General features: G+C 46.3%; 1 protein-coding gene across 4 annotated transcripts in view; it reads left to right on the top strand.

The window, feature by feature from the left end:
* The window catches only part of LMF1 (lipase maturation factor 1), a 110,100-nt gene that overhangs the window by 6,421 nt on the left and 91,519 nt on the right, over nt 1-12,160 (top strand). For 3 of the 4 annotated variants that reach the window (XM_037034548.1, XM_037034547.1, XM_037034546.1), the window contains exon 2: nt 7,125-7,434. In XM_037034548.1, the coding sequence (XP_036890443.1) occupies nt 7,125-7,434 (310 nt within the window). Of the gene's footprint in view, nt 1-7,124; nt 7,435-12,160 lie in introns of those variants that run through there. The other variant, XM_037034549.1, reaches the window with a different exon arrangement.

The following is a 12,160-nucleotide window of genomic DNA, read 5'->3' as shown; positions in this document are numbered from 1 at the left end:
GTTTTAATTGGCATTACCCCAGTAACATGATATTGAGCATCTTTTCATGTGTTTATTTGACATCTGTGTATCATCTTTGTATGAAACAGATGACTTCAGTGTCTGTTCAGATCGTTTGTCCATTTTAAAACTTGGATTTTTGTTTTCTTACTAAGTTTTTAAAAAATATATTTATTTATCTTTAGAAGGGAAGGGAAGGAGAGAGGGAAAGAAATATCCATGTATGGTTGCCTCTCGTGTGTCCCCTGCTGGAAACTGGCCTGCAACCCAGGCATGTGCCCTGACTGGGAATTGAACCTCGATCCTTTAGTTCACAGACCCACGCTCAATCCACTGAGCTACACCAGCCAGGGCATGTTTTCTTATTAAGTTTTAACATTACTTTAAATATTCTGGGTATGAGTCCTATGTCAGATACATGATTCACAGGTATTTTCCCCCAACCTTTAGCTTGTCTTCTCATTCTCTTAAAGGTATGATTACAACCCTGACTGGTGTGGCTCAGTGGGTTGGGCATTGTCCTTAGAACGGAAAGGTCGCTGGTTCCATTCCCAATTGGGGTACATGCCTGGGTTGCTGGCCAGGTCCCCAGTTGAGGGCTTGTGAGAGGCAGCCAATTGGTGTTTCTCTTGCACATCAATGTGGTCTCCCTCTCTTTCTCCCACCCTTCTTTCTCTAAAAATAAATGAAAATTTAAAAATTTTTTTTAAAAAGTATTTACAGAAATTATTAAATAAATACAAAATATCAGTATATTTCTTTTTTCTTTTTCTTTTAAGTATATTTTGTTGATTGTGCTATTACAGTTGTCCCAGTTTTTTTCTCCCTTTCATTCCCCTCTGCCCTGCACCCCCCTCCCACCAGCATTCCCCTCCCCACCGCCCTCAGTTCATGTCCATGGGTCATACATATACGTTCTTTGGCTGCTCCATTTTCCATAACATTCTTAACCTGCCCCTGCCTGTTTTGTGCGCACTATTTATGCTTCTTATTCCTATACCTTTTCCCCCATTGTCCCCACCCCCTTCCCTGCTGATAATCCTCAACAAGATCTCCATTTCTATGATTCTGTTCCTGTTCTAGTTGTTTGCTTCGTTTGTTTTTTAGGTTCAGTTATTGATAGTTGTGAGTTTGTTGTCATTTTACTGCTCATAGTTTTAATTTCCTTTTTTTTCTTAGATAAGTCCCTTTAACATTTCATATAATAAAAGGCTTGGTGATGATTAACTCCTTTAACTTGACCTTATCTGGGAAGCACTTTATCTGCCCTTCCATTCTAAATGATAGCTTTACTGGACAGAGTAATCCTGGATGTAAGTCGCTGCCTTTCATGACTTGGAATACTTCTTTCCAGCCCCTTTCCTGCAAGGTTTCATTTGAGAAATCAGCTGACAGTCTGATTTCTACCTTCGTAGGTAACTGTCTCCTTTTCTCTTGCTGCTCTTTTTTCCCCCAAAGATTTTATTTGTTTATCTTTAGAGGGGAAGGGAAGGAGAGAAATATCAATGTACAGTTGCCTCTCGTGTGTCCCTTGCTGGGAACTGGCCTACAACTCAGGCATGTGCTCTGACTGGGAATCAAACCGCGATCCTTTGGTTCACAGGCCTGCGCTCAATCCACTGAGCTATACCAGCCAGGTTCTCTCCTTATTTTTAATCTTGGGTAATATAATTATGGTGTGCCTTGGTGTGTGCTTCCTTGGATCCCACTTTTTGGGGACTCTCTGAGCTTCCTGAATTTTGCAGAATTCTGTTTCCTTTGCCAGATTGGAGAAGTTCTCCTTCATTATTTGTTCAAATAAGTTTTCCGTTTCTTGCTCATCATCTTCTCCTTCTGGTACCCCTATAATTCGGATGTTGGAACATTTAAAGTTGTTCTGGAGGTTCCTAAGCCTGTCCTCACTTTTTTGAATTCTTATTTCTTCATTCTGTTCTGGTTGAATGTTTATTTCTTCCTTCTGGTCCAAACTATTGCTTTGAGTCCTGCTTTTCTTCCTGTCACTGTTGATTCCCTGTACATTTTCCTTTATTTCACTTTTCATAGCCTTCGTTTCTTCCTTTATTTTGTACCCATACTCAACCACTTCTGTGAGCATCCTGATTACCAGTGTTTTAAACTCTGCATCTGATAGGTTGGCTGTCTTTTCATCACTTAGTTGTATTTTTTCTGGAGCTTTGATCTCTTCTTTCAATTGGGCCATATTTTCATTGTCTTGGTTCACCTGTTATGTAATTAGGAGCAGAGCCTAGGTATTTGCCAGGGTGGGGCAACTCACATAGCTGCTTTGTGGTGCTGTATGTTGGGGAGCGGTCTGAGAGAGAACAGTGCTGCTTGCTCAGCTCTTGGCCAGGTTTCAGTCACTTCCTCCTCCATCCATAAACAAATTGGGCCCTTCTGGGGCTGATTCCTGGGTGGGTGAGTTTGTGTACATTCTAGGACCCTGTGGGCCTCTTCTGCGAACTCTCCTGTAAGCCTGGGAGTTTCTCCTTTTGCCTCAACCCCCGCAGGTTTTTTCAGTCAGAGGCTCTGAGGCTTTATTTCCCCATGCTGGAACCCTGGATTGAGCAGTCTGTCTTGCTCCCTAGTTGTTCTCGCGGTTTATCTGCATGCGAATGTGGGACCACCTGATACACTAGCTGCAGCCTCACCCACCCTGGCCCTCCAGCTGCCACCTTGCTGTGAGTCCTGGCTGCCCGTCTCTCCTCCTACTGGTTTGGATGAATGTTTCTTCTTTAACTCCTTTGTTGTCGGACTTCCATACAGTTCTATTTTCTGTCAGTTCTGGTTATTTTCTGTTTTTAAATTTGTTGTTGTCCTTCTTTTGGTTGTGCGAGGAGGCAAAGTGTATCTACCTATGCCTCCATCTTGGCTGTGAGTCTTCAAGATAAGGACACAATATTTTTCTTTTATGGATCATGCTTTTGGTGTTGTATCTAAAAACTCAATGCCAGATCCAAGTCACATAGATTTTCTTCGAGAAGTTCTATACGAGCATAGTTTATGTTGAGGTCCATGGTCCTTTGGAGTAAATTTTTGTGGAGGTGTGAGGTATGTGTCAAGGTTCATCTTCTCGTATATGGACATCCAGTTTTCTAGTATCATTTGTTGAAATCAGTTGACTGTATTTGTGTAGATCTATTTCTAGGCTCTCTATTCTGTTCCATTGATTTATGTGTCTCTCCTTTTGCCTGTGTGACACTGTCTTGATTACTATAGACTTGTAGTAACTCTTGACATTCCTTAATATAGGCCCTCCAGCTTTGTTTTTTTATCAGAATTATGTTGCCTATTCTAATTTGCTTTTCCATATATAGTGGTACCTTGGTACTTGTTGTTAACTTGTTCCAGAAGTGATGGGTGCTGAAACTGACAAGCACTTAATGATGAAGCATTTTCTCTTGCAAGGTGGCACTGTGACTTATACGAGTCCTAGTAATAGTGGAGGCTGTACCACTGGACCCTACAGGATGCCTACCACATTGGACCACACTACTAAGACTTGGAGTCAAAGCAGCTCTACCTAATCATAGAAACAAACACAGGGAGGCTGCCAAAATAAAGAGACAAAGAAGCATGGCCCAAATGAAAGAGCAAATCAGAACTCCAGAAAAAAGAACAAAACAAAATGGAGGTAAGCAATCTCTCAGATGCAGAGTTTAAAACACCTGGTTATAAGGATGCTCAAGGAACTTAGTGAGGACCTGAACAGCATAAGAAAGATCCCGCCAGAAATGAAGGATACACTAATTGAAATAAAGAACAATTTATAGGGAAACAACAGAGTACATGAAACTGAGAATCAAATCAATGATATGGAACATAAGGAAGCAAAAAACAACAATCAGAACAAGAAGATAAGAAGTCCAAAAAAACTGAGGATAGTTAAGCAGCCTCTGGGACAACTTCAAGCATTCCAATATTCACATCATCCTTCCCTAATTTGGTGAAGGAAATAGACATAGAAGTTCAGGAAGCACGCAGAGTCCCAAACAGGGTTGGTGCAAAGAAGTCCACTCCAAGATACATCATAATTAAAATGCCAAAGGTTAAAGATAAAGAGAGAATCTTAAAAACAGCAAGAGCAAAGCAGTTAGTTACCTACAGGGGAGCTCCCAGAAGACTGTCAGCTGATTTCTCAAAAGAAACTTTGTAGGCTAGATGGGATTACCAAGAAATATTCAAAGTCATGAAAAGCAGGGACCTACAGCCAAAACTGCTTTACTCAGCAAAGCTCTCATTTAGAATTGAATGGTAGATAAAGAGCTTCCCACGCAAGAAAGGAGTTCATCATCAGCAAACCATTATTTTATGGAATGTAAAAGGACTTAGAACAGAGACAGAATTTTGGATACAGAGTGTTTTGATTGTTGCCAGATAGGAGGAGTGTGGGGAGAATGGGTAAAGAGGTGAGAGATTAAGGCGTACAAATTGGTAGTTACAGAATAGCCATGAGGATGTAAAGTACAGTACAGAAAATGGAGTAGCCAAAGGACTTATATGCATGACCCATGGACATGAACAGTGGTGTGGGGACTGCTTGAGGGAGTCGAGGGTGCTGGGTGGAAGAGGGTAAAGGGGGAAAATTGGGGGGAAATAGCATAATCAATAAAATATAATTTAAAATATTTTGTAATTTCTCTTGTGCCTTTAAAAAAATCCATGGTTTATTTGGAAGTGTGTGATTTCAGTTGCAAATATTTGAGTATGTGTCCAGATAATATCCTGTTACTGATTTCTAGTTTAATCCTGTGTGGTGAGGAAACATTTTGTGAATTTTAATTCTACTCTATGTTGATAATTTGCTTAATGGCTCACACTCTGTTGTATCTTCATGAATGTACCATGTATACTTGAAAATTATATCTGTTTTCTTTCTAGAAATAGTTTAGGCATTGTCAACATATTGAGAACAGTTTGCACAACATCAATGTAACCTGGCAGTGAAGGAGAGTGAACTGGAATGCACATGTGTCAACAATGAAGACTTCACTGTACTAGTCGGTGGGAGATGCAGATGGAGATCATGTTGAAATGGAGATCATGTTGAGTGAGCATGTGTACTGTGTGGCCATCACATTCCAAATGACTGAGCTAGTAGAGCCACAAATCTGCGTTAAATTTTGGGTTAAGCTTGAACATTTCTCCATGGAAAGTATCCAGATGATTCAGAAGGCTGCAGCTAAGGGCAACTGGTGATTGGCAGCTTCATCATGACAGTGCACCCGCTCAGGCACCATGTCTCATGCAGAGTTGTTTTTTTTTTTTGCAAAACATCAAATCACCCAGGTGACTCAGCTCCGCTACAACCCAGATTTTGGCGCCTTGAAATGTCTAGCTTTTCCTAAAACTAAAATCACTTTTGAAAGGGAAGAGATTTCTGACCATTGATGAGATTCAGGAAAATATGATGGGGCAGCTGATGGTGATTGGGAGAACTGTGTGAGGTCCCAAGGTGCCTACTTTGAAGGGGACTGAGGTGTCATTCATTGTCCTATGCACAATGTTTCTTGTATCCTGTATCTTCTTCAATAAATGTCTCTATTTTTCCTATTATGTGGCTGGACACCTTCTGGAAAGACCTGGTATTATCTTGCTGTTGAATAGAATGCTCTAAAGATGTCACATAGTTGTGTCTTGCTTTTTTATACTATATAAGTATCAGGTCAGGTTAGTATATATAGAGAATATACATACACATACATACATCTTTTTCTGTGCTTTTACTGTTAACCTACCTATGTATGTATATTTAACGTGGATTTTTTATAGACATAATGAACTTGGGTCCTGTTTTTTTTAATCTAATTTAACAGTTTCTGTCTTTGCTGGTGTATTTAGAACATTCTCAATTAAAGCGATGGATTAAAATCTATCATTTTGCTAGTTATTTTCTGTTCTTTCTGGGTTTTTTTGTTTCTTTTTTCCAGCTTTTGTTAAATGAGCATTTTTTTATGATTTCATTTTGGTATCTGTATTGATTTATTCCTTAGAATCATTTAAAAAAACCTTTTTTGCTCTCCCACAGAACTTACAGTATGGTACATTCTAAATTAATGTGACGCTATCTTCACATAACAGTCCACTGATTTCTGTGTACTGTAGGTCCTTCTAAGAGCATATTTCAGTACCTCTCTCTAGCCTTTGTGCTGTTTCCTCATATATTTTGCCTTACATAGCTGTATATACACAGTTCGTTGTTCCTGTTTGCTTTGGACCAGGGGTTGCTCACTTTCCTGAAAAAGCAGGTGGTGATTATTACACCTGTAGGCCAAACTGACCAGCATGTTCTCCATCTCAGCCCCAGTCCTGCCTGTGATGGTTTCATTCCCTATGGAAATGCATGGAGGTGCTCAGCTTTCTACAGCGTGCGGCTTGTCTCCTTAAGTGTGCGCGTTTTCTACCCAGCAGCATCTCAGCGGTCATCCAGCAGGCTGTATGGAACTGCTTCGCACTGCCTTTTGCTTTCCTTTCCTCTTGGTGCCTGTGAGTTTCTCTGTTCTTCATGTTCACAGACAGGAGTGCTGTGTTCTCTCTGTAGCATCTCTGTGCAAACTTACCTGGGTCAACACCAGAGTCCAGAGGGCATGACTGTGTTCTGGTAGGAGTGGGGATTGTGAGAAATGGATTCAGAAACTTGTGGTTAGAAGGGAGGACAGTCGTGACTTGCATGTAAGCACTGTCATAGCTTCAAACCCTGTAGCTGGTTCTGGGAGCAGCACTATTGATCGGACCCATGGGTTATCAGGGTGTACTTATAATGGGAATGCTGCATGCAATCCAGGGGTGCTAACTGACCATTTACATGTAATAAAACGCGTCTTACATGCGTCTATGTCTATATATAGATACACACATATATACATATACAAGGTGTATAAGTAGATACAACATTTACAGGTATATATGCATATACATGTGACTTTTCCAGGTTGGGTCTTCTAAAATTTCCCCCAAGATTTTGAGAAAGATCAGACCCCCGAGTCCATGTTTTGGTTCCAGACTGTTGTCCAGACTCTGCTTCGTCTTCTCGCCCAGCTGAGCCCCGTGTGTTGGAAAAGCACCTGCTGGTGTCCACAGATGGTGCGTTCCTGCTCACATTCCCTCTCTCTTCCTTTTTCTTCCAGTTGTGGCATTCTTGGTGGCCTTTCATCAGAACAAGCAGCTGATTGGAGACCGAGGGCTGCTGCCCTGCAAAGCGTATCTGAAGCGCGTGCAGCAGCACTTCCAGGGGCGGGTCGGCTGGGACACCGTGAGCTCCACCCCGACCCTCCTCTGGCTGCTGGACTGGTCCCACATGGACTCCAACCTGGATGCCCTCGCGCTGCTCGGGCTGGGCATCTCAGCTTTCATTCTGGTCACAGGCTGTGCCAATATGGTCCTCATGGCTGCGCTCTGGGTCCTCTACATGTCCCTAGTCAATGTGGGACAGATCTGGTAAGTGGGAAGGACTGGGCACACGTGAGCTCAGCATGCTCTAACTGGTGGTTTGGGAACGTTATACATTGCAGAGCAAACCACAAACTCCTGGCAGCTGGAGGGGTTGAGCGGGCTTTCTCCCTACATTAGTTCAGGGAGATATTTTAATGAGGCCATGGTAAAGAGTGCTAATTGCCAGTCGACTAAAATGCATGGGCCTTTCTTCTTTGAGAACAATTGCCATTCCTTTGGGAATGGCATGACTGCCCTGAGACCACATGGCCAACCTACTGCAGCCATTAGGGCCGTGAGGTGGGGGTGGAAGTCACTGGGTGTGCTTCTGGTGACAGGGTTGACTTGGGGGTTTAAGCCTGTTGCTCCTACCCACTCCTGCTCCTTCCTTGTCAACAGGGACCTTTACCAGCTAGTACCAAGGGTCACAGACCAGGCTGGCCCTGCTGGGGGCAGTGCTGAGCAAATCAGAGGTAGTGATGGAGCTCCGTGAAGGTGGGGAGAGTGAGGGGGTCCATTGGAATGCACACAGGGCACTGTGTGGGCGTGTCAGGGCGGCCTGTGACCTGGGATAAGCCAGGATGAAATCAAGGGGCCCTGTAGTGCTGTGGTATGTTTAAACTGGACAGAGAAGGAGGACCCTGTCTTCTTGCCACCTCTGGATTCCACAAATAGGGAAGGTCACCTAACAGAGGCAGCACAGAAGACCCTGGGAGATAAGATGGAGCTTTAAGAGAAAGCTCTAGGAAAAGAGTGGGTGTTTGTGCAGACATTCAGGGAGTAGATATGCAGGTTGCTGTCTGCATAGCTAGGCATGAAGTAGTTGTAGGTTTGGGGTCTGTAGACATGTAGGCAGTAGATGGGGGATGGGTTTCCGTGTGGATGTGTAGGAGGTAGGCATGGGGGGTGTCTGTGTGGATGTGCAGGAAGCAGACGTGGATGTGGGTGTCTATGTTGACATGCAGGAGGTTCCGCCCATCTGGGGCCACTGTTGGGACGGTCCCTCCAGGGCCTCTGTGTGCTCTGGGAGAAGAGCTTTGTCAGTGACCTGACAGGTCTGTTTCGTGCTGGCCCAGGATGGAGAGGGTCACTGGGCTCTAGATCATGACAGCGAAGCTTCCCAGAGAGTGGACGTTAACCCAGAGGTCCAACTCCTGGGCACGAGGAGCTGACTTTCAGTTCCCCTGTTGATTTATGTTTAAATGGTCGCACAGCTGTGGCATGGGCTGGGAGCAGCTGTGTGGCAGTCCCCTCTCAGCTCCGTCATCTGTGCCCTTGTCCCCACACAGGTGGGCATTGCTGTGAGAAGGCATCTGGGGTGGACCTTTCTGCGCCTGTCCCTCTTGTAGGAAGTGCTGGTGTGTGCTGGGCTTGCGTCGGGACTAGTGTGAATGACGCACAGTATGTGTGCAGGCTGCTCAGCCCCCACATTCAGCCTGTGAAAAAAGGACTCGGTGTCTTATCACCCCGAAATCCCCTCTACTCTGCTGCCCTGGGGCCTTGTTTCAACAAGTGGCTGCTGAGAGCAGACGCGGCGGCAGTCAGAGTTTGGGACTGAGGAAGAGACTGGGGGCGCCTCAGCGTTTGCAGCTGTGGTGTCAGTTGTCCGCACTGGGGAAGAAGACCAAGGGCTACACCTCCGGGTACTCGACCTGGGGCGTCTTTATGGGCACTCACACAGGCCACTGAGTGACTGATGACCTATCGTTATGGCAGGTGCACTGTGTCTTCAGCTCCACACAGGAACTGTGTTGGCTCCTGAGAGGGGGTATGTTCAATGTGATGTATTGCATTTTCTTTTTGTGAAGGACACAACAGTGCGGGGAAGGTGAGGGCGGTGCATGGTTAGGTATGTCTGGCGTCTCGAGGACCTGGGGCCCGAAGCAGCTGTGAGGCGGTGCTGCTTCCTTCACTCTCATCTGCCCCTTTCTGCATGGCACACATCGGTGCCACCACGTGGACATCTGACCAGCATGGTGGCCATCGGTGGCTACTGCCCATGTCCAGTTGCCCACCCGGTAGTTCACCAGCACAGGGGGCTTCTGGCTGGGTTTTTCTGTGATGTCCAAGGGGCTGATGTTTCTTAAGACCTGTGACTTTAATCCACACCAGAGAAGGGAGGAATCTAGGCGCCTTTGCCCCGTTCTTGCAGCGGGAGTTACAGAGTGGGAGAGCCCCACGGCAGGGTCACGCGCGGAGATGGCACGCTCCGTCTGCCACAGGTGGCCCGGTCATGCATCCCCATACCCGGCGGCCAAACCATATCAACTTTAAGTCTTACTTCAAAGGGTATTTCTGAATTATGTCCGGAATATACTGTCAGGTATGATTAACCCCATATTTAAATTTCTGAAAACCAGTCTTGAGTACAAGTGGCTAAAAATAGAGGCTTGTATGGGGGGGGTATTTTGCTCTTCTCCCTATGGGTATGTTAAAAAATGTGATTCGAATTCATTTAAGTTGGCTAAAGCAAAATAAAATAAAGCTGTATCTCTTCTGGGAAATGACACCTGGGACGTTTTAGATGAAAAACGTCAAAAAAGAAAGCATCTGTCCATGAAGACCAGTGTTTTCCTCACCGTGTTTCTGATGCCAGGCGTCCATGGTCATGGCTGACCGTGCAGCCTGCTTGGCATGGGCTTGGGGGCCGTGGGGCAGGACTCCATGAGCGCTGTGGTGGGTGGTCAGCATGGTTCAGGCGTACTCGCCTCTGGCAGGGTCTCAGGTCAGCTCTTGACTCATGTTTCCCTGGCGGATGGCAGTTTTGGAGTTGTCAGAGCGACTCTGAAAGCTTGCTGAGAGAGCGAGGACCACTTAAGTGGAAAGTGGGCTTTCTTTTCCTTGCTATCCTGAAATGAAAGTTAGACACAATCTGTTCTTTTCATGTCCCCTTTATTTTAAGTTGAGAGGAAAGGATATTTGTTTGGGATGAGATGCTCAGATAATGGGCGCTGTTGATGCAACGTCTTTCAAGTGTTGTCCAGCTGGCACCCTGTGACAGGGACAGGAAGCCCCTGTGGGGCAAGGAGGCGCCAGGCAGGTGCACGTGGCGCTTCGTCGGCGCTCAGCCTGGCGTGTGGTTGCCCAGCTTTGCTGAGCGCGTGCTGTGGCTGCTGCTTCGCTGAGAGCCTCCTCTCCCTTCTCTTAAATGGGTGTCCTCTCAGCATCTCTCTGGCCCAGACCAGTGTCCATGACGACTTCACAGTGTCACAAATATGTGTCTCAGTACCCATGGGGGTCTTGAACTGCTGACACAAGAGACAGGTAAAACCCTGCACTTGGCCCTGACCAGTTTGGCTCAGTTGCTGGCGTGTTTTCCCACTAACTGAAAGGTCACCAGGTCGATTCCTAGTCAGGGCACACGCCTGGGTTTTGGGTTTGGTACCTGGTCAGGGCTTTTACGAGAGGCAACTAATCAGTCTCTCTCACATCAATGTTTCTCTTCCTCTCTTTCTCTCTCCCTCTGCTCTCACAAAAAATAAAATCTTAAAAACAAAACAAACCTTGCATGTGGTAGTGCTTTGAGTTTCTAAGGCCAGGGTCATGGGGCAGAGTTAGGTAGCCTTGCGTGAATCCCGCACATTCTGAAAGCATGACTGCCCTTCCCCCACTCTCCTGTCTGGATCTCGACACTTGGCGAGGCGAGTGGGAGCCTGATGCATCCACTTTGTGACGGCCGTGGACAAAGGACTTCGTTGCAGGGAGGGTGGCTTCAGTCATGGAGTCGTGCCTCTCAGAGTAATGACGCACATCCTTGGGTGCGGGCACCCCACACCCCGGGAGAGCAGACCCTGTAGGGTCCGGGTTCAAGTAGGTAGACTTAGAAAATAGGCCTGGGTGGTTCAGAACTTGGGGATAGGTGAGAGAATTTTTGGGGTGGGAGGGAAAAAAATTCACTTCCTTCATGACATTTTCTTAGGCTCTGATTATTTTCTTGTTTGGTTGATTGAGGTTGGGCTGTCTTCTGAGGTTGGGCTGTGGTAGACAGCTGGGCTGGCCTGTCTAACATTGGTCCTTTCTCCTGGACGTGGGAAAGGTGACGGGGACTCAGGACTGTAGTTTACGAGATGGGAAATAGGAAAGTGGCCCAGTGCCAGGCGGCCAGACATTCCTTTGTGTCAGCTACTGCAAGCAGGCAGTTAGAACGCGACCAGGCTGCCGGCCCCAGGGTAGGGGTGCAGGGCAGGCCCGGCTGGGGCTCAGCTTTTCCGAGGACACAGCACAGTGGTGCCAGGCAGGTTTGGGGGCCCCAGCTTCACAGGAGCCCACTCTCATTACCAATCAAGTGTGATTGGAATGGGTTTTGATTAATAATGCCCAAGTACAGGAGTGATAACAGGTATTAAAGTTGTCTTGAGGGTAATAGTGAGAGGCAGTTAAATGACTGCTCTTGGTTCCTTTCTACTGTCTTGAAAGAAGCAGCCCTGGTTAGGAGAAGGCACAGAACTATGTCTGTCAGGATGAGTGACAGGAGGCAGCTTGAGATCCGATCAGGCAATAGGTGCCTCAGCCTGGGCAGCAGGCAGCCCACTGCTGTGGAGCTTTATCCCCTGCTTCTCAGATGGGGTTGGGAGGAGGCAGGGATGCCTTTGAGAACTCGGCTCGGGCTCATCCTCGTCTTACTGAGAACTTGATTTGTCTGCCCAGGTGTCGCCCAGAGTCCCCAGGTGTTGCATCCAGTCGAAGGAGGCATGTGTGGTCCTGGTCTGGGTGGCCGGTCCTCCCTGGGACC

This window comes from Sturnira hondurensis, unplaced genomic scaffold (assembly GCF_014824575.4).
Source record: "Sturnira hondurensis isolate 20B ecotype Veracruz unplaced genomic scaffold, ASM1482457v3 Scaffold0022179, whole genome shotgun sequence".
Classification (NCBI taxonomy): domain Eukaryota; kingdom Metazoa; phylum Chordata; class Mammalia; order Chiroptera; family Phyllostomidae; genus Sturnira; species Sturnira hondurensis.
The sequence above is the reverse complement of the archived record's forward strand: the minus strand, read 5'-3'. Positions and strand labels throughout refer to the sequence as shown.